The sequence below is a fragment of the Microcaecilia unicolor genome, chromosome 1 (assembly GCF_901765095.1).
Source record: "Microcaecilia unicolor chromosome 1, aMicUni1.1, whole genome shotgun sequence".
In the NCBI taxonomy this organism is placed as follows: domain Eukaryota; kingdom Metazoa; phylum Chordata; class Amphibia; order Gymnophiona; family Siphonopidae; genus Microcaecilia; species Microcaecilia unicolor.
The window spans coordinates 712,791,159-712,811,149 of record NC_044031.1 but is presented as its reverse complement, the minus strand read 5'-3'; the positions used below and the strand labels follow the sequence as shown (position 1 = coordinate 712,811,149).

The 19,991-nt window shown below is 40.4% G+C and overlaps 1 protein-coding gene across 1 annotated transcript in view; it reads right to left on the bottom strand.

The window, feature by feature from the left end:
* Positions 1-414: 414 nt before the first annotated feature.
* The window catches only part of GNB5 (G protein subunit beta 5), a 125,894-nt gene continuing 106,317 nt past the window's right edge, over positions 415-19,991 (bottom strand). Inside the window, exons 11-12 of the mRNA XM_030189311.1 lie at positions 4,526-4,692; positions 415-563 (exon numbers count right to left, since the gene is read on the bottom strand). Of these exons, the coding sequence (XP_030045171.1) occupies positions 552-563; positions 4,526-4,692 (179 nt within the window). The 3' untranslated portion in view covers positions 415-551. The remainder of the gene's footprint in view (positions 564-4,525; positions 4,693-19,991) is intronic.

The following is a 19,991-nucleotide window of genomic DNA, read 5'->3' as shown; positions in this document are numbered from 1 at the left end:
AATTTAAATTCTACTATCCACAACCGGTTCACTACCTGAAGACTGTGCAAATCTTTTAAAGCCCCTTCAAAGACATTTGGTTCCTACTGTACATTTCTAAGAACATCAATAAATAAATACAGTCCATGCAAATAATACATCCATGTGCAGAAATGTCTACATCCTATGAGACCAGTAGGACTTTCAAAGAAAAGTGCATGTTATAGAATTTTGTTAAACTAATCCTATGAAAAGTAGGTAGTCTTAAAAACAGAGTAGAAACTTTTTCTATGTTGTATAATTTTGTTTTCCTTGCTCTGCTGAAAGTGGTAGGTACCGTGTTTTCTACATAGCACACTGTTTCTGTATATTTCTGGGACTCTAATAAACTGTGTTTGATAGGATACCGAATGATATTCAGTTAACTGGGTTTTGTTTCAAGTCATAGGTAAACTGCAATAACATTCTAAAACTTCTCTAAACACAGATCACATCTATAAATTATCTTAGTCCTTTCCATATGCTGAAGAATCCAACATAAGTTTTATAATGAGTTGATGTTGACCAAAGGATCAAGCCCATATCTGAAAAAAAAAAACGATAAAAAAAAAAACAAAATTAGTATTGATGTTTAAGTTTATTCAGTAATCTAATATACCGCCTTTCATGCAAAAGCAGATCAAGGTAATTTACAATAGATATAATACCTAGAAAAAGACACAGAACTCCATAATTCAATAGGAAAGGAACTGAATAAATAGATCAGAGGAAAGGAAAAGAATAGGCAAACTACACAGGGAAAAGAGAGAGGAAGAAGCAGGCAAACAATCCCAAATGACCACCAATCCAGGCAGCTAGGGTCTGCCAAATGGTTATATAAAAAGATGGGTTTCAAAGCTTATTTGAATTTAGCATATGAGGATTCAAGCAGAAGAGTAATGGGTGATGCATTCCAGAGTGTTGACTCACAAAGACGGTGGAATGAGGAGGCAACCAATAGAATGGCCAGTAGCCCATGAGAAGAATGTGGGAAGTGGGATGAGGAAGAAGGATTGGGGTGAAAGACTAGATAAGAGAGGGGAGCCAGTGTAAATGGCTCGGTGAGTAAGAGTCAGAATTTTGAACTCAATCTGAATTTGATGGAGAGCCAGTGGTTGCTGTAAAACAGATTAGGTTTTCGTACATGTTTGATCAGCTTATTAAAATGATTCCTTTGGAATACTTTTTCAGGCCATCTCCTTCAGGCAGAGTCTCTCATTCATCACACCAGCTTTAACTACACGTTTTAATTTGGACAAATGTACTTGGAGCTGAAACCAGCCACAAAGGAAATGGTTGAAATGAAGGTCACCTCTGCCAGGGAAATGCAATCTGCTGTCCTGCTCTGGTATGAAGCTGATCACCAGTACCTACTGTGTGAGAGATAAGCAGTAACAACGGATGCATCCCTCAAACAGTGCACATTGTTTTTAAAAATAAAAGGATGGTCTCCAGGGAAGACTAGTGCATGATATACTGTTACAACATCACAGTGAATGAGCTTCAGGCATTAAACCAAATGCAATTTCAGCCTACATGACGCACAACATGAAAGAGACAAAAACAGATTCTGACAATAAAATTTATCAAATGCCATATGGTTTACGAAGCTCATTGCTTATCCTGTATATAAATAATTATTCATATTTCTGAAGCACAGTAAAAGTTATACAGTTTTGGAGCACTCAAGTTTCAGTACAAGTGTTTCACTTCTGAAAAATTCCTGAGACACACAAACAGCTGGATTTCAGGGCATCTGATCATTTGCATTCTTTATGTTGTATGCTCTGGGCATATTTGGAATAGTGAATAACAAATAAAACTAGATTTGTTTTATCACATTGCCTAAAACAAAATTTGGGCCAATTCAGAGGCTATTCAGTTCTTTCCTGTGGAGATTTTCTCCTTTGCACAACTTTTTTTGTTACACTCATGAAATCTACAGAGCAGAAGGCCAAGGGGAGAAATTATCAACATGGGCTACTTTGCCACAAGTTGTGCTAATTTAGCACAGGGTCCCACATTTTATGCAATGAAACCCTGTGCTAAAATAACATGAAACTTGTGGTAAAATATCCCGACTGAATGGTAACCCACATTGATAACTTCCCCCTATGGAGGCTAAGGGGCTCACTTACAAAAAACAAAAAAAAACACATCATAAGGTGGCAGGCAAGTTGCAATTTTCGACACCCTGATTTTAGATATTTTGCTCCACGGTTTGTCCACATTTCAAGGGGGCATGTCAGGGGCGTGTTTTGGGCAGGACATGGGTGGCACCGAAATATAGACATTTTTCTGCAATAAAGGAACAAAATGAAAACATTTAAGGCCAAAATTAAGACTTTTTGGCTACACCAGTTTTACAAAGGTGTGCTACCGTTTTTAGTGCTCGCTAAATGCCAGAGACAACCATGGGAGTATATGGGCATCCCTAGCATTTAGCGCATGCTAAAAAACACTAGTGTGCCTTTGTAAAAGGACCCCTAAGTGACCAAATGGTGCCCTAAATGACCAATGGAGGGATTAAGGCATAACCCCCCCCCCCCTTACTCCTTCTGTGGTCACTGATGCCCTCCCAACCCCCTACGATGTGACAGTGACAGTACATACCAAGTTCTATGATAGCTTCAGATATAATGGCCATTCCTATTACAGCAGCAAGCAGGTCCCGAGAGTAGCCTAATGGTCACTAAAGTAGACTGTAGAGAAGGGGACCCAGACCCGTATCCCACTCTAACTGGTACACTTGTGGTGGAATGTGTGAGCCCTCCAAAAGCCACCAATAACCTACTGAACCCAACTGTACATCACTGCAATAGCCCTTATGCTTACAGGTGGTACCTACATATACATGCCCCCTAGGTGTCCCACTGCTCTGCTAGAACGTCTGTTTGGCCACTCTACTAAGAATGCTGGCCTCTCATATAACCCAATGGCTTGTTTTTCTGCATTTTTCCCTTAGATTTTTTTTTTTCAAAATGGTCCTAAACGATAGACACACTGAGCACAAAACATTTTGCAAATGGCCATTTTTTTTGAAACAAAAAGTTGGACATTTTTCTGGTTTGAAAATGGTCATGTTCGCTACTGGATTTTTGGACGTTTTTCGTAAAACGCCCAAAATCGAATTTAGACATTATATTGAAAATGCCCCTTCGATTCAGAATTTCACACTAGACCACAGACGGGCTTATTTTCGAAAGAGAAGGACGACTATCTTTCGACACAAATCGCAAGATGGGCGTCCTTCTCACAGAGTCGCCCAAATCGTATAATGGAAAGCCAATTTTGGGTATCCCCAACTGCTTTCCATCGCAGGGACAACCAAAGTTCCCAGGGGCGTGTCGGAGGTGTAGGAAAGGCGGGACTTGAGCATGCCTAACACATGGGCGTCCTCGACCCATAATGGAAAAAAAAGGGCATCCCCAACGAACACTTGTCGACTTTACCTGGTCCTTTTTTTCTTATGACCAAGGCACAAAAAGGTGCCCGAACTGACCAGATGACCACCGGAGGGATCGGAGATCACCTCCCCTTACTCCCCCCGTGGTCACTAAGCCCCTCCCACCCTCAAACAAAATGTTAAAAATATTTTTTGCCAGCCTCTATGCCAGCCTCAAATATCATACCCAGCTCCATGACAGCAGTATGCAGGTCCCTGGAGCAGTTGTAGTGGGTGCAGTGCAGTTCAGGCAGGCAGATCCAGGCCCATCCCCCCCTACCTGTTACACTTGTGGTGGTAAATGTGAGCCCTCCAAAACCCACCACAAACCCACTGTACCCACATCTAGGTGCCCCTCTTCACCCCTAAGGGCTATGGTAGTGGTGTACAGTTGTGGTTAGTGGGGTTTGGGGGGGCTCAGCACACAAGGTAAGGGAGCTATGTACCTGGAAGCTTTTCTGAAGTCCACTGAAATGCCCCCTATGGTGCCCGGTTGGTGTCCTGGCATGTCAGGGGGACCAGTGCACTACGAATGCTGGCTCCTCCCACGACCAAAGGGCTTGCATTTGGTCGTTTCTGAGATGGGCATCCTTAGTTTTCATTATTGCCAAAAATCAGAAACGACCAAGTCTAAGGACGACCATTTCTAGGGACGACCTAAATTTCAAGATCTGGGCGTCCCCGACCGTATTATCGAAACAAAAGATGGACGCCCATCTTGTTTTGATAATACAGGTTTCCCCGCCCCTTCGCCAGGACGTCCTGCGAGGACGCCCTCAGGAAAACTTGGGCGCCCCTTTCGATTATGCCCCTCAAGAGTGTGCAATGCTGAAATGCTTCAGTGCAGGTCTATGGAGTGTGTTCTTCAAAAGTATAAAGACAGCCTTTAAATAACAGGTGTTTCTTCTCTTTCCACATAAGAGACAGAGCAGTTACTGGCATTGCCATCTCCCCACTAATTTCATGGCTAGCAAGAAGAGATTAGAATAAGAGTGAGGGCCTTTAGAGTCAAATAGGTTGAAGAGTCACTCTGTACGCTTATAAAAGCAAAAATCCGCTTACCCGTAGGGTGTGATCCCATGATCCCGAGCAAAAAGCAGTCCCATCAGGGGAAACCCGTAGAGTGCTAACACGATTTTCATGTCCAAACAGAATAGATACTCGAGTCCCCTTCAGAACATCCCAGACATTTATAGTATAATCATTGTATCCAGCAAATAATAAGCGACCTACAACATAAAAACAAAGAACAACAACATTAACAGAACTCAACTACCCCTCCGACACCAGGAGTTCAATAAACATAGTAACCATAGTAGATGACGGCAGAGAAAGAACTGTATGGTCCATCCAGTCTGCCCAACAAGATAAACTCATATGTGCTACTTTATCTGTATACCTGACCTTGATTTGTATCTGCCATTTTCAGGGTACAGACCGTAGAAGACTGCCCAGCACTAGCCCCTCCTCCCAACCACTAGCCCCGCCTCCCACCACCGGTGCTGCCACCCAATCTCCGCTAAGCTTCTGAGGATCCATTCCTTCTGAACAGAATTCCTTTATGTTTATCCCATAAAAGAATTTCTGTTCAGAAGGAATGGAGCCTCAGATCCTCAAATCTTCCGCAGGCAAGTGAAGCCAACGGTCACATCCCACAAAGATGCTAAGAAAGAATTCCTGTTGTCTGGCCATGTGATCTCATCCATCCAATCACAGCATTCCATTTCCAAGCAAGATAACACTAAGGGGTCCTTTTACGAAGGCGCGTAGGTGCCTACGCATGTCAAATTGGAACTACCGCCCGGCTACTGCATGCCCCGGGCGGTAATTCCATTTTTGACGCGGGTACAAAACACGCAGTAGATATTTTCAACCACGTGGCACTTACCCAGCAGTAAGCGCAATTGTACGCTCGCTGACTTTTACTACCCAGTTAGCGTGCGAGACCTTACCGCCAAGTGAACGGGTGGCGGTAAGGTCTCAGGCCGAAAACGGACACGTGCTGGTTTTAATTTTGCCGCATGTCCATTTTCGGCCAAGGCTTTTTTTCCAGGCGGGCTGAAAAATGGACTTGCTTGCGTCTAAAACACGCACCTAAGCACCAGCGCAGGCCATTTTTCGGCGCACCTTAGTAAAAGGGCCCCTAATTGCATTAAGAAGATAAAAATGAAAAGGTAGCATAGAGCTTTTATTAAGCTGTGGTAAAAAGTGCCACGTGATTTAGATTGTAAGCTCTTTGGAGCAGGGACTGTCTTTTCTTCATGTTCAATTGTGAAGCGCTGCGTACTACTGGTAGCGCTATAGAAATGATTTGTAGTAGTAGTAGTGATCGTGGCAGAGGCCGTTTTTGCCTTGCACTGAGGCCCCTTTTTGCCACAGCGGGTAAAAAAGGCTGAAAAACATGGCCATGCTATGTAAGATTGCTTTTACTGCGTAGCCATATTGGGAGGGGAGTAGTTACTGCCACCCATTGATGGTAAGGACTCCCGTTCTAACCCAGCTGTAACCAGGTAGCACGTGGCGCTGCACAATACTGTCAGGTAACCCCCAGTGGAAATATTTTTTAAATGTTTCTGCTAGCGACAGAAATGTCATGCGCTGCTATGACTAACTGTAGGCATCTCTAGGGCAGGGCTGGGGGACTGCTGGCTTGTGAGCCCCATACCTGACTTAAACATAAGCATCACCATGCTGAGACAGACCAAGGGTCCATCGAGCCCAGCACCCTGTCTCCGACAGTGGCCAAAAGAACAAGCATTTCGTCCCGCCCATCCCAGAAATAGTGGATTATTCCTACGTCCATTCAATAACATTCTATGTCCTTTTCCTCCAGGAAGCCGTCTAACCTTTTTTAAAACTCTGCTAAGCCAACCGCCCCAACCACCTTATCCGGAAACGAATTCCAGAGTCTAACCATGCGCTGAATGAAGAAAAACTTCCTCAGATTCGTTTTAAATTTACTACACTGCAGCTTCATCGCATGCCCCCTTGTCCTAGTATTTTTGGAAAGTGTAAACAGACGCTCCACATCAACTTGTTCCATTCCACTCATTATCTTATAGACCTCTATCATATCTCCCCTCAGCCTGCCTTTTCTCCAAGCTGAAGAGCCCCAGACAGTTGATCGCTGCGCCTACTTTTCTGGAACCATATCCATGTTAACTGTGCACTGCTTTCACTCACTTTCCCCCTTACCCCACCCCAAAACCCAGAAACAGCTGATCACGGCAAAAGCTTCTGCTCTGCTCCCACCATTTCTGGATTGGGGCTCACAGCTGCTAATGTGGTTCCCATCCCTGCTGTATTACCACTATATGATGGCAGAAATTAGGGATGTGCATCTGTTAGTGTGTAAGCAGTTCACAAGCACATCTTTAACATTTTAGGGGTATGTTTACTAAGGTGCGTTAGCGGTTTTTTTAGGGTGCGCTTACAATTAGCGTGCACTAACCGTATAGGCACCCATAGAAATAGTACGGGCACCTACGTGGTTAGCGTGCGCTAATGGTTAGTGTGAGCTAAAAACACTACTGTGCCCTTAGTAAACAGGGGCATTAGTGTATGCTAAAATTGATTCAATGACATTACAGGGCCCTTTTACTAAGGTGTGGCAAAAAGTGGCCTTAGCATGCCCTTGTATAAAATAAGTACCTGAATATATGTAAACCGCTTTGAATGTAGTTGCAAAAACCTCAGAAAGGCGGGTATATCAAGTCCCATTTCCCTTTCCCTATTTGGAATTCTACATGGAATGTTGCTACTATTGGAGATTCTAGATGGAATGTTGCTATTTTGTTGCTACTATTTGAGACTCTACATGTTATCAATAGAAATCAAACGAAATAAAACATGGGAAAGAAAATAAGATGATACCTTTTTTATTGGACATAACTTAATACATTTCTTGATTAGCTTTCGAAGGTTGCCCTTCTTCGTCAGATCGGAAATAAGCAAATGTGCTAGCTGACAGTGTATATAAGTGAAAACATTCAAGCATTACTATGACAGTCTGACAGGGTGGGAGGATGGGGGTGGGTCGGAGGTATGCATGGGAACATCAAAGCATATCATTGATATTCTAACAGGATGGGTGTGGATAATTGAGGGGTGGGGTGATCAACAGAGAAATACAGCTTTATGGTTTATAATGGGCTAGGAACCCCAGATCCTTGTTAAGTCCTTTCTGTTGGGTGTTAAAATATTCAATCATTCTGACTTCAAAGGTCTTACGTTCTTGTATGGTTTTAAAGTTATCTTTCAGGATTCTCACTGTGAAGTCACTGGTACAGTGTCCTGGTCCTGTATAATGTTGACCAACAGGTGTGGGAACCCTACTGGCACCAGTATTGTTCATGTGATGACTATGTAAATTGAATCTTGTCTTAAGCATCTGGTCTGTTTCTCCAATATAGCATCCTTCGTTACATTTTTTACACTGAATGAGATATACCACATTGGAAGATGAGCAAGTGAAAGATCCCTTTATGTTGAATATCTTTCCTTTGTGGGTAACTGTGGGGTCCTGTGAAATATTTTGGCATAGTTTGCAACTGGATAGATTACAGGGACATGTGCCCTTCACAGGACCCCACAGTTACCCACAAAGGAAAGATATTCAACATAAAGGGATCTTTCACTTGCTCATCTTCCAATGTGGTATATATCATTCAGTGTAAAAAATGTAACGAAGGATGCTATATTGGAGAAACAGGCCAGATGCTTAAGACAAGATTCAATTTACATAGACATCACATGAACAATACTGGTGCCAGTAGGGTTCCCACACCTGTTGGTCAACATTATACAGGACCAGGATACTGTACCCTTGACTTCACAGTGAGAATCCTGAAAGATAACTTTAAAACCATACAAGAACGTAAGACCTTTGAAGTCAGAATGATTGAATATTTTAACACCCAACAGAAAGGACTTAACAAGGATCTGGGGTTCCTAGCCCATTATAAACCATAAAGCTGTATTTCTCTGTTGATCACCCCACCCCTCAATTATCCACACCCATCCTGTTAGAATATCAATGATATGCTTTGATGTTCCCATGCATACCTCCGACCCATCCCCATCCTCCCACCCTGTCAGACTGTCATAGTAATGCTTGAATGTTTTCACTTATATACACTGTCAGCTAGCACATTTGCTTATTTCCGATCTGACGAAGGGCAACCTTCGAAAGCTAATCAAGAAATGTATTAAGTTATGTCCAATAAAAAAGGTATCATCTTATTTTCTTTCCCATGTTTTATTTTGTTTGATTTCTATTGATAACCTTAAGAGTGGACTAACACGGCTACCACACTCCTCTACTTAAGACTCTACATGGAATGTTGCTATTCCACTAGCAACATTCCATGTAGAAGCCTGCCCTTGCAGATCAGTAATGTGGCCGCGCAGGCTTCTGTAACTGTGAGTCTGACGTCCTGCATATACGTGCAGGACATCAGACTCACAGAAACAGAAGCCTGTGCAGCCGCATTGCTGATCTGCAAGGGCAGGCTTCTACAGGGAATGTTGCTAGTGGAGGAGTAGCCTAGTGGTTAGTGCAGTGGACTTTGATCCTGGGGCAATGAGTTCAATTCCCACTGCAGCTCCTTGTGACTCTGGGCAAGTCACTTAACCCTCCATTGCCCCTGGTACAAAATAAGTACCTGAACATATGTAAACCACTTTCAATGTAATTGCAAAAACCTCAGAAAGGCAGTATATCAAGTCCCATTTCCCCTTCCCTTGTGTGGGGTTTTCCCACATGTTAAGGCCATTTTTACCACAGCCATAAATTGGCCAATTTTCCCATCAGTGCAAGACCATTGTTCAGTGTTATAATGTTATACTTCCCCTATGCAATTAAAAAGTATAATAAAGATTTATAAAATTAAAAAAAAAGAAATTACTGTCCGAGCCCTTAGTGCCACCCATTTTCTGGGTGGTAAGGGCTGATGCGGTAATGTAGCTGCTGATTAGCACAGTGCCCCCTGACACACCACTCCCCCCAAAATTGGAAAACATTTTCTGCACATGGATTAAAACACTAAAATGGCACTTATCATAGGACACCTGAGTGCATCCTACAGTACCTCAATTTATGCTGCATCAGTGCCTAACACTGCTTAGTAAAAGGGGCCCTAAATCAGTAAGTACCCATCCAACCATTCCAACACACATTTAAGAATCTTTATCAAAATGAATGTGTGAAACGAACTGAAAAAAAATGTCTGTGAATTGGAGGAAAATCTCAAATGAGTCATAAATGAACTGACAAATATTGCCAGTGCACAGAAATGTTTTAAGCTGCGCTCCAAGGGGTACAGGGAGTACAAGCTATGAAGAAAAATCTGGTGCCATGTTTGTGCCAGGCATTCCAACTACATCCAACCCAGCTCCTCCGCACATCTGGGAATGAGCTGCCTCTTCCAACTGACCTCAAAGCTTTACACACCCACTTGACTGCAGGAAGTGGAGAAGCTTATATATATATATTTTTGTAAGACATAAACAACTTCAGTGAGATGAAAGCAACAAAGGAATGCAGGGGAGTGAGTGCCATAATTAAAAAGAAAATAAAAGGACTTTTATATTTATATCTTGGTACAGCATACACTCTAAGCTAGTGCCACAGCTTGCATGTAAAGAACATCACTGAGATTTATAGACCAGCTGGTCACAACACCCAAAAATAGATATAAAGTGAATTAGAGATCTGAAGGGACATGTGTGAGAGCTCTGTTGAGGGCTCTCAGGTAGCAACAGCAAGTTTTAGACAAGCTGAACAGGCCAAAAAAAAAAAAAAAAGAGACAAGGACGTTCATGTTCTTTTAAAATAGAATTTTAAAACAATTGACTCAAAGTTTACAATCAATTAACGATCTGAGCTGCCCATCAGTTTTCTTCCTGCAGGACAAGTATCCCACTCTGTTCATCTCCCTTCAGCCTTAGAGAATGCAGCAAATGGTACCACTCTTTCTTTTAAAAAGAGGCCAAGGGTCCAGAAGTGTTGCTGGTTGGGGATAATTTTGAAACTGCACTGGAGCAAAGGTTATTCACCAATTTTTAAAAGAGAACGTATGAATGCACTTTCCACCCAATATTCAGAGCTATTTAATTGCCCAGGAACGGCTCCTGGCCAGCTAAATAGCCTTAAGCCGGCTAAGCACTAATATTCAGCACAAGATAGTGGCTATCTCGGCTGAATATTTGCCCTAAGCAGCTAACCCCAGGGGCCCCCCTGGCCCGGCCCAGTCTCTCGGCGGCCCTGCGCACAGCGGCCAAAAAAAACCCCTGGAAACTCGATGCCAGTTGCTGGATACAGCCCGGCATTGAATTTCTGGTTTCTTCGCCAACCGCGGGAGGCAGCCCGGCTAACTCCCATGGTCTATATATCAGCCCCCTTCACTATAAAACTTACTGTGGTGCTACTGTTCTGAGTCAGCGCTAAGGCCTGACCCAGCCCTCCCCCAAACAGTAATAGCTCCCCTCCCAGAACCACCTACAGACCCCTTACAATCGCTGGTGGTGTGGTGGCGCGGTCAGGGCTGGAGTGATCCCCACTCCTGCCCATGCCGTCTCCACTGTTAAAATGGCTGCCATGACCTGCAGCAGCAGTCTTCTGCCCTTAGGTCACTACAGCATCAGCGATTGTAAGGTAGGCCTCGGGAGGGGGGGGGGCAGGGAAGCTGCTCCTGTTCTAGGAGGAGGAAGGGAGGCAGGGAGTGCAGCCTGTTCTGGTTCAGGGGGGGAGGGGCACTATAGGGGGATACAGCACAAGTTTCGGTTTCAGCTGAAAATATACCAAAACCAAAACAAGGCCAAGTCCTAATTTTGAGCCAGTTTCAGCGGTGAAACCAAAATTCGGTTGAACTCTATATCTGGGCATCCCCCCCATTGCCCAGATAGTTCTGAGTTGGTTAGGCCAGATTTTCAGCAGCACTATCCACATATGTGCCGCTAAAAATCCAGGTCAGACCCAGTGAATGGAAGTTCTCCAGGCAGGAGTTGCTCCCACCTAGGTAACTTCTGCTGAATATTGACACTATGTTTAAAATCAGAAATAAAACGCTGCCTTTCAAGGGTCTGCTTTAGAGTATAATTTGTGCTACATACACCAACAATTTCAAACACCTGTTGTGTTGGCTGGCTGTGGTGAAATGTTCAAAGGAAAACATAACACACCATATACAGAAGTGTACTTATCAGTTCATTATATTATAGTATTTGAATAATCAAATCTGAATTGCACAGAGCCACTCTAATTGAATATTGCAAAAAAAGAGCTAATACCATGAGGGTTAAGGATCCTAATGGAACCAAAATTATTTTTGGATGACAAAGAATTTGTGCAGAAATGGGCAGGGATTTTGAACAAATGTTCATTGGTTTTAAAGTAGAAGAAGATCCACCAACAGGTGGAAAACTCGAGCACCCCACGGAAAAGTACAAAAATGTATGAAAAAGTGGGAGTACGACCAAGGAAACCAAAAACTGGAAGATGTTCTTAAAAAAGACTTTATTAAAGGTTGGAAGACTCGACACGTCGTGTTTCGGCCGTCAGGCCTGCATCAGGAGTCTATAAAAAGTACATTTATATGTGATATGTGTAATACAGGAACAGAAAAAATATTTTAAATAAAAAGTTAAATCAATAACTACGGTAAATTATATGAACTCATAAAATGGTACAAATGATAATTTTGTAAAATGATATAAGGAAATATAAAAAAAATATTTTTTAGAGAAATATATATAGTAATAATGAGAATGAACAACATATATATAATAAATTGATAAGAATACTATATATGAATTTATAAAGTACAAGAACATATCTTATATAGGCAATAACTGTTAAAAATCGACAATGTATATGTGAATGTAAATCTGAACAATAAAAACAAAACAATATGGAATATACATACATAATAAATAGTAAAAACAAGTGACGAATTATAATGGTAAATATTTAAAATTAAATTTAATAATGAAATATGTATGTCAATACATCTATATATGTGCTAAAATAGAATGATATACATATGTAAACTATGATGATATTGAACAGAGGCGTAATGACAACCACATAAATAAAAATAAACATAAAAAGTATAGGGAAACCATGAGAAAAATTTCTGACATAATACATAACCACATAGCATAAGGAAGAGAAATATGTAAAAAATGGCAAATTTGAATGGAAAGGTAAGGTCACACAATTGAGATATTTTAATAGGAGACAAAATTGTGTTTATTAATGAAACTGACCTGCTATGTAGGATACTGAAGAGCAATGACAATGAGAATCCTCCGAAAGTATTGCATCAAATCTATCAAATAATATATAGAAAAAAATGTATAGAAAAAATAGAAAGAAAGAGAGATAAAGAGAGAGAGAGAGGGAAAAAAAGGACTATGAACTAAATAAAATTCAAACAAAAAATATAAACCAAAAATATTGTGTGATATAATAAAGAAAACTAACCTCTTGTGCTGTAAATTGATGAAAAATAGTAAAGTTGATTCTTCAGAGATATCGTATTAATCTGATGCAAATATACAAGTCTGTTGCGAATATACAAGTGGAAAAGTGTTTCACAAGAAAGAAAACTCAAAAAGAACTCAAAAAAAGGATTCAGATTTAGATTGAAAGGGAAAAAAGGTAAAGAGAGGGGGCAAAATTTAATACTTCTATATAAACAGTTGTATATGGAATACTAGTACTGGAGAAGCTATTTAAACCGTCAAATACATAAATGAGCGTGTATAAAATGGACAGGAAAGACAAAGGGAGTAAGAAATGTGATTGGCGATACTGACCTTTAAAAAGACTGTTTTAGGAAAAGTACGTCGGAGGCGCTGCTCGCTCTATCGGTAGTATAATTGAAAAAATCTCTCTCAATGGAGCTGCACTTTAAACAAGAAAAGGCGCCAAAGGGAAACGCTAAAACGGAAATGACATATCACGAAAAAAGTAGTCATTAAATGTTTAAAAGTCCGTCGAACGCGCTGCTCACTCTGTTGATTAATATAAATGTAAAAAATGAAAAAAATGAAAAAAATGTCCCAATGGAGCTGCACTTTAAAACAAAACAGAACACCAAAGTAAAAAAACCGCCAAACCGGAAGTGACGTAACGCGAAAAAAGTGGACACATAATATTTAGAAGATTAATACGAGAATACGCTAAAAAGTCAAAAGTTTATAATGATATAGTTGAAATTTAATATTAATGCATATAAAATGGAAAATAGATACCGATATATTGTACCTGAAAAAATGAACGTAAAACCGGAAATGACATCACCTCAAGAGACTTAATGCTTTTCAATGATATGTAATATATTGAAACTGAACATATTTAAAAACGGAAATCTATGGTATTTTTAATCAATGTGACTAAAAATGAAATAAAAACAATAATGGAAAGATTGAATAAAAATGTAAAAAATAATTAATGAGGAAAAAAGGATGACGGTGACCCAATACTGGGAAATCACATATGGTGGAGTAAAAATGAGGTTAAATGCTGCCTGGAAGCCAGAGACTGAATGAAAAATGTTATGACCAAAAACACAGATAGGAAAACACTATATAAATTTAGAGAAGAAAAAATGATGCATGAATGTTATGACATACATCTCTAATCGAATAAAATATTAGTATTAAAAAGGAGAAAAAAATTATGAATTATAAAAATTTTTATAAAGAATGTATTAGATAGTAATATATCAAAAAAACATAAAATAATTGAACAAAATATAGAAATGCGCTATTATAAAATATGAATAGAGCAAGTATCGTGAATTGTTATTGATAATAAGTGCTACAAAAAATATGATTCGAGAAAAGAAAAGAAAAAAGAAAAAGAGAAAAGAAAGAAAAAAAGAAAGAAAAGATGCTAGCTTATGAGGAATTGCTAAAAGGAGGTTGGGAAAATGAAAGGATAATAAACGTAAAAATTGTGTGAAAAGGAAATACGTAATGATTCTTTTTGAGTATCCAAACTTATGAATGTGTTGAGAAAAATATTCATAAAAATGGCCGATAATCGATTTCATTATTTAATCCTTCTGGTGTTAAGGTATTGAGGTCAAAAATCAGTTTCTGTTCTTCCTGTAGTAATTGTTTATCCAAATCTCCTCCTCTCCATTTTTTAACAAAAGTTTTAAAAACAAGATATTTTAGATCTGAAATGGAGTGATTTGCTGAATACCAATGTTCAACCAAGGGAGCAGATTCAATCTTTCGTTTAATACAGCTCCTGTGTTCAATAATGCGGGTTTTTACTGCTCTCAGAGTTTTGCCCACATATATCATTGGGCATGGGCAAACAATAATGTAGATGACGGATGCAGTGGTGCAATCTGAGGTATGATTCAATTTAAATGATTTCCTAGTTTTTGGATGGATAAAGTTGATGGTTTCGATGCAATGAATGCATACGCTGCAATGTCCACATTTCTGGTGACCAAGTGGTGGTGTAACCGTGGTGACATCTGGTAATGTAGAAGGCACGAGATGTTCCTTCAGGTTTTTGTTCCTAGAGTAAGCAACAACCAATTGTTTGTTCTGAAAACATTCTAGACCTTCTAGAATGTGCCAATGTTTTCTAATTGATCGTGAGATATGCTTAGCTAGAAAAGAATATTTTAATGTGCAAACTATGTCAGGTATTTTTTTCTTTGTAGATGACTGTAATAATTCTGAACGTTCTTTCTCTATGGCTTTTTCTGTTCCTGTATTACACATATCACATATAAATGTACTTTTTATAGACTCCTGATGCAGGCCTGACGGCCGAAACACGACGTGTCGAGTCTTCCAACCTTTAATAAAGTCTTTTTTAAGAACATCTTCCAGTTTTTGGTTTCCTTGGTCGTACTCCCACTTTTTCATACATTGGTTTTAAAGGTCATGATTATTGATAAGACCACAGAATTCTCCACTGTTATTAAAAATGAAATGGATAAGACGTTGGAAAGATTGACGCTTAAGGAGTCTGCAAATGCATTTCAAAGACAACATGATGATCTTAAGTATAAGATAGATCCATTTCGTTCGGATCTGCAAAAATTAAAGATTAAGAAGCTTCAAAAGGATGAGAAGGATTATGAAATTAAGATGATATATCCTTGGTTAGAGGTTACTAAAGGAAAAAGGACCCTTCCATTTGAAGATGAAGGACGAAATTCCTCTGATGATGGCTCTTCCAGCTCTGAGAGACCTTTTTTTGGCAGAGGTCGAGGTTGATGCAGGAGAAACCGAGGGGGCAGGCAACAAAAAGGGAGACATGGTAGAGATCATTGGCAACAACAGCCTCTCCAACTGTATCAGGAATGCCCAATTACATGATCACGTCAGCAATAGATGATTCTGTGATTGTAAATTTATCTAGCTATTCACTTTACATATTAGAATGTCAATTGTTATCTAAAGGACTTTCTTTTGTTCCTGGTACTCTCAGGTTAGATTCATTTCAGATGACAGTGGAGCTGGAGAAATTTCTATGAATTCTACAGTTGAAAATATTTTTTTCAGATAAAGTGATCTGTGGTGAAAAGGAAGTCTCGGTGGACTCCGCCAGGACCACTAGATCCAGTTCTGGCTGCTTTTTGACATCTAGTCTTGATGGAATTCCACCAAGTTGAAAGAGTAGCCATGAAGAAACGAGTCTATAATCTTTCAGGAAAAGAGAAGAGAACTCTTGAACTACATAAAGCGAACACCACGATTATGATTAGGAGAGCAGATAAAGGGGGTGTGATTGTTGTCCAAGATCAGAATACCTACGTTACAGAAATTTGTAGACAACTTCAAGTTCATTCTGATTATCAGGAATTATCGAGTGATCTTCTGATTATCAGGATTTATTATGTGATCCTACCCCAGAATTACAGAAGGAAATTTTGAAGATTACTAGTGAGGGGTATTTACTCAGAAATTTCATTTCCTAAATACTTTGCACCCAAAGATTCCAGTTTTTTATACCCTGCCAAAAATCCACAACACATTATGTAATCCTCCGGGGGACCTATAATTTCAAGTAGGGGTTTTTTATTGGAACCCTTATCAATGTATGTGGACTGTTTTTCACAACCGCTAGTGACTGCCAGTAAGTCCTATTTGAAAGATTCCACTCATTTTTTGAGAATTTTATCTATACAACGGTCGAAGGTGAACACTGTAATAATGGCTACTTTAGATATTACATCTCTTTACATGATGATACCGCAAGATGAAGCTTTGGAAGTTTTATGGTTGTTTTTGGATAGTAGAGCTTCCGTGAGCGTTCCTATTTCTTTTATTTTACAACTAGCATGATTGGCAATGAAGAGGAATTTCTTTCAATTTGGAAACACAACAGGTCTCGGGAGTTGCGATGGGGGCTATGATGGCCCCCTCTGTTTCAAACCTTTTTATGAGAGCCTTTGAGCAGAAATGTGTCTATACGGCAGACTTGTTTAAGTATGTTCAATTTTGGGTCCGCTACATTGATGACATATTTGAGTTGTGGGAAGGAAGTGTTGAACTTTTGCAACAATTTGTGTCATATTTGAATGGGTGCCACCCAAGAAATTTGTTCTACAATTTGACCATTCTGACAACTCCTTTTTAGATGTATTGGTTAAGAAGACTAAAATAGGATTTTGTACCACAATTTTTCATAAAAACACGGATAGAAACATATTTTTGGATTATAAAAGCAGCCACCCTGGTTCTCAGAAAAATAGCCTACCATTCTCACAGTTCATCAGATATCGGAGAGTCTGTTCCACTGAGGTAGAGTTTAGGCAACAAGCAAAAAAAGATCTGTCAACTAAGTTGCAAGTGCGTGGTTATCCCAGAGATGCTATTCAGAAAGTCTACTGTCAGGTTAAATTCAACAATCGTGATCTTCTTTTGACACCAAGGTCTGTCACTTCAACTGAAGAAGAACATACACTTACCTATGTGATGCAATTTAATTCATTTTCTTCTTGGGTAGCTAAAAATATCAGAAAGCACTGGGAGCTTGTACAAACGATTCCTATTTTCCAAGTCGTCTCTCCGGTTTTCATATAGCAAGAGTAAAAATCTTAAGGAGCACTTAAGCCCTGCAGTTTTACCTACTCTTTCCAATAATTCTCTTAAGGACACAGAAGCTGTTGGTCACTTTAAATGCAGTGAATGTGCTGCATGTGATGTTATGACTGAAACTGTGATGTTTATTAATCCGAAGGATCAGAAGACACATTTTTTGAAAGCAAGGACTTCATGTAAATCTGATCACGTGATTTATTGTCTGACATTCCCCTGTGATAAAGTGTACATTGGTCAAACCTCTAGGAGATTATCGGTACGCTTAACAGAACATAAGAGTTCACTGCAAATTAACAAGATAAGTACATAAGTATTGCCACACTGGGACAGACCAAAGGTCCATCAAGCTCAGTATCCTGTTTCCAACAGTGGCCAATCCAGGTCACAAATACCTGGCAAGATCCCAGAAAAGCTCAATACATTTTACGATGCTTATCCCAGAAATAAGCAGTGGATTTTCCCAAGTCAATTTAATAATAGTCTATGGACTTTTCCTTTAGGAAGTCGTCCAGACCCTTTTTAAACTCCGCTAAGCTAACCGCCTTTACCACATTCTCTGGCAACAAATTCCAGAGTTCAATTATACGTTGAGTGAAGAAAAATTTTTTCTGATTCGTATTAAATTTACTACTTTGTAGCTTCATCGTATGCCCTCTACCTAGTCCTAGTATTTTTGGAAAGAGTAAGCAAACTGTTCACCACTACCCATTGCACTCCACTCATTATTTTATAGACCTCTATTATATCTCCCCTCAACTGTCTCTTCTCCAAGCTGAACAGCCCTAGATGCTTCAGCCTTTCCTCATAAGGAAGTGGTCCCATCTCCTTTATCATTTTCGTCGCCCTTCTCTGTAACATTTCTAATTCCACTATTTCTTTTTTGAGATGCTGTGACCAGAACTGAACACAATATTCGAGGTGCGATCGCACCATGGAGCGATACAAAGGCATTATAACGTCCTCACTTTTGTTTTCCATTCCTTTCCTAATAATACCTAACATTCTATTTGCTTTCTTAGCCGCCGCAGCACACTGAGCATACCATTTCAACGTATCATCAACAACGACGCCGAGATTCCTTTCTTGGTCGGTGACTCCTAGCGTGGAACATTGCATTACGTAGCTATAGTTCGGGTTCCTCTTTCCCACATGCATCACTTTGCACTTGATACATGCCTTTAGTGGTGCATTGTGTGAAATATCATCATTCGTTTCAGGATTTTCGCTGTGTGGTTTTACAGCATGTGCCACCGCTTCAGTGAGGAGGGGATCGGCAGCAGATTCTACTTCAGCCAGAGCAGAAGTGGATTTTTTTGTTGCAATCCCTTGTACCAAGGTGGCTAAACTCACGTATAGAATGTTGTCACTTTTTCTGACTTCATGTTTTCTGACTGGCCTTTTCTGATTGGATGATTTACTGGCGGTGTCTGACATCAGTTTTGTATTAAATAGAGGCCATTTTGAATGAATTTGTTTGTTCATGACAGTCAAAAAGGATCAGGAGTGCTGTTTACAGAAGTATGAGACTGTGTGTGAAGTATAACTTTATATGCAGTTTGGAGAACTATATTTGATTCTTCTTTTTTTCTTTAGAAATGCCCCATGTGGGACCCTGAAGCAGCTAAGTGAAATGTTGGCCAGCGTTGGTCCAAGGGCTGGTGGAAAGCTAGAAGAATTCGACTTGATTCTTATCCTGCATAACGTAAGAGTCTTTCAGAGATAAGTGCTTTTCCATACTTGTATCAATAACCAATAATGGACATTGAATATTGAAAGACAGCAAGGATTGGGGGCATAATCGAAAGAGGCGCCCAAGTTTTACTGAGGACGTCCTCACAGGAAGGCGAAGGGGTGGGGAAACCTGTATTATCGAAACAAGATGGGCGTCCATCTTTCGTTTTGATAATACGGTCGGGGACGCCCAAATCGCGAAATTTAGGTTGACCTTAGAGATGGTCGTCCTTAGAGATGGTTGTCCCCGATTTTTGCCGATAATGGAAACTGATGACGCCCATCTCAGAAACGACCAAATCCAAGCTATTTGGTTGTGGGAGGAGCCAACATTCATAGTGCACTGGTCCCTCTGACATGCCAGGACACCAACCGATCACCCTAGGGGGCACTGCAGTGGACTTCAGAAATTGCTCACAGGTGAAAAGCTCCCTTACCTTGTGTGCTGAGCCCCCAATCCCCCCCCCCAAACCCACTCCACACAACTGTACAGCACTACCATAGCCCTAAGGCGTGAAGGGGGGCACCTACATGTGGGTACAGTGGGTTTCTGGTGGGTTTTGAAGGGCTCACATTTACCACCACAAGTGTAACAGGTAGGGGGGGATGGGTCTGGGTCCGCCTGCCTGAAGTGCACTGCACCCACTAAAACTGCTCCAGGGACCTGCATAATGCTGTCATGGAGCTGGGTATGACATTTGAGGCTGGCATAGAG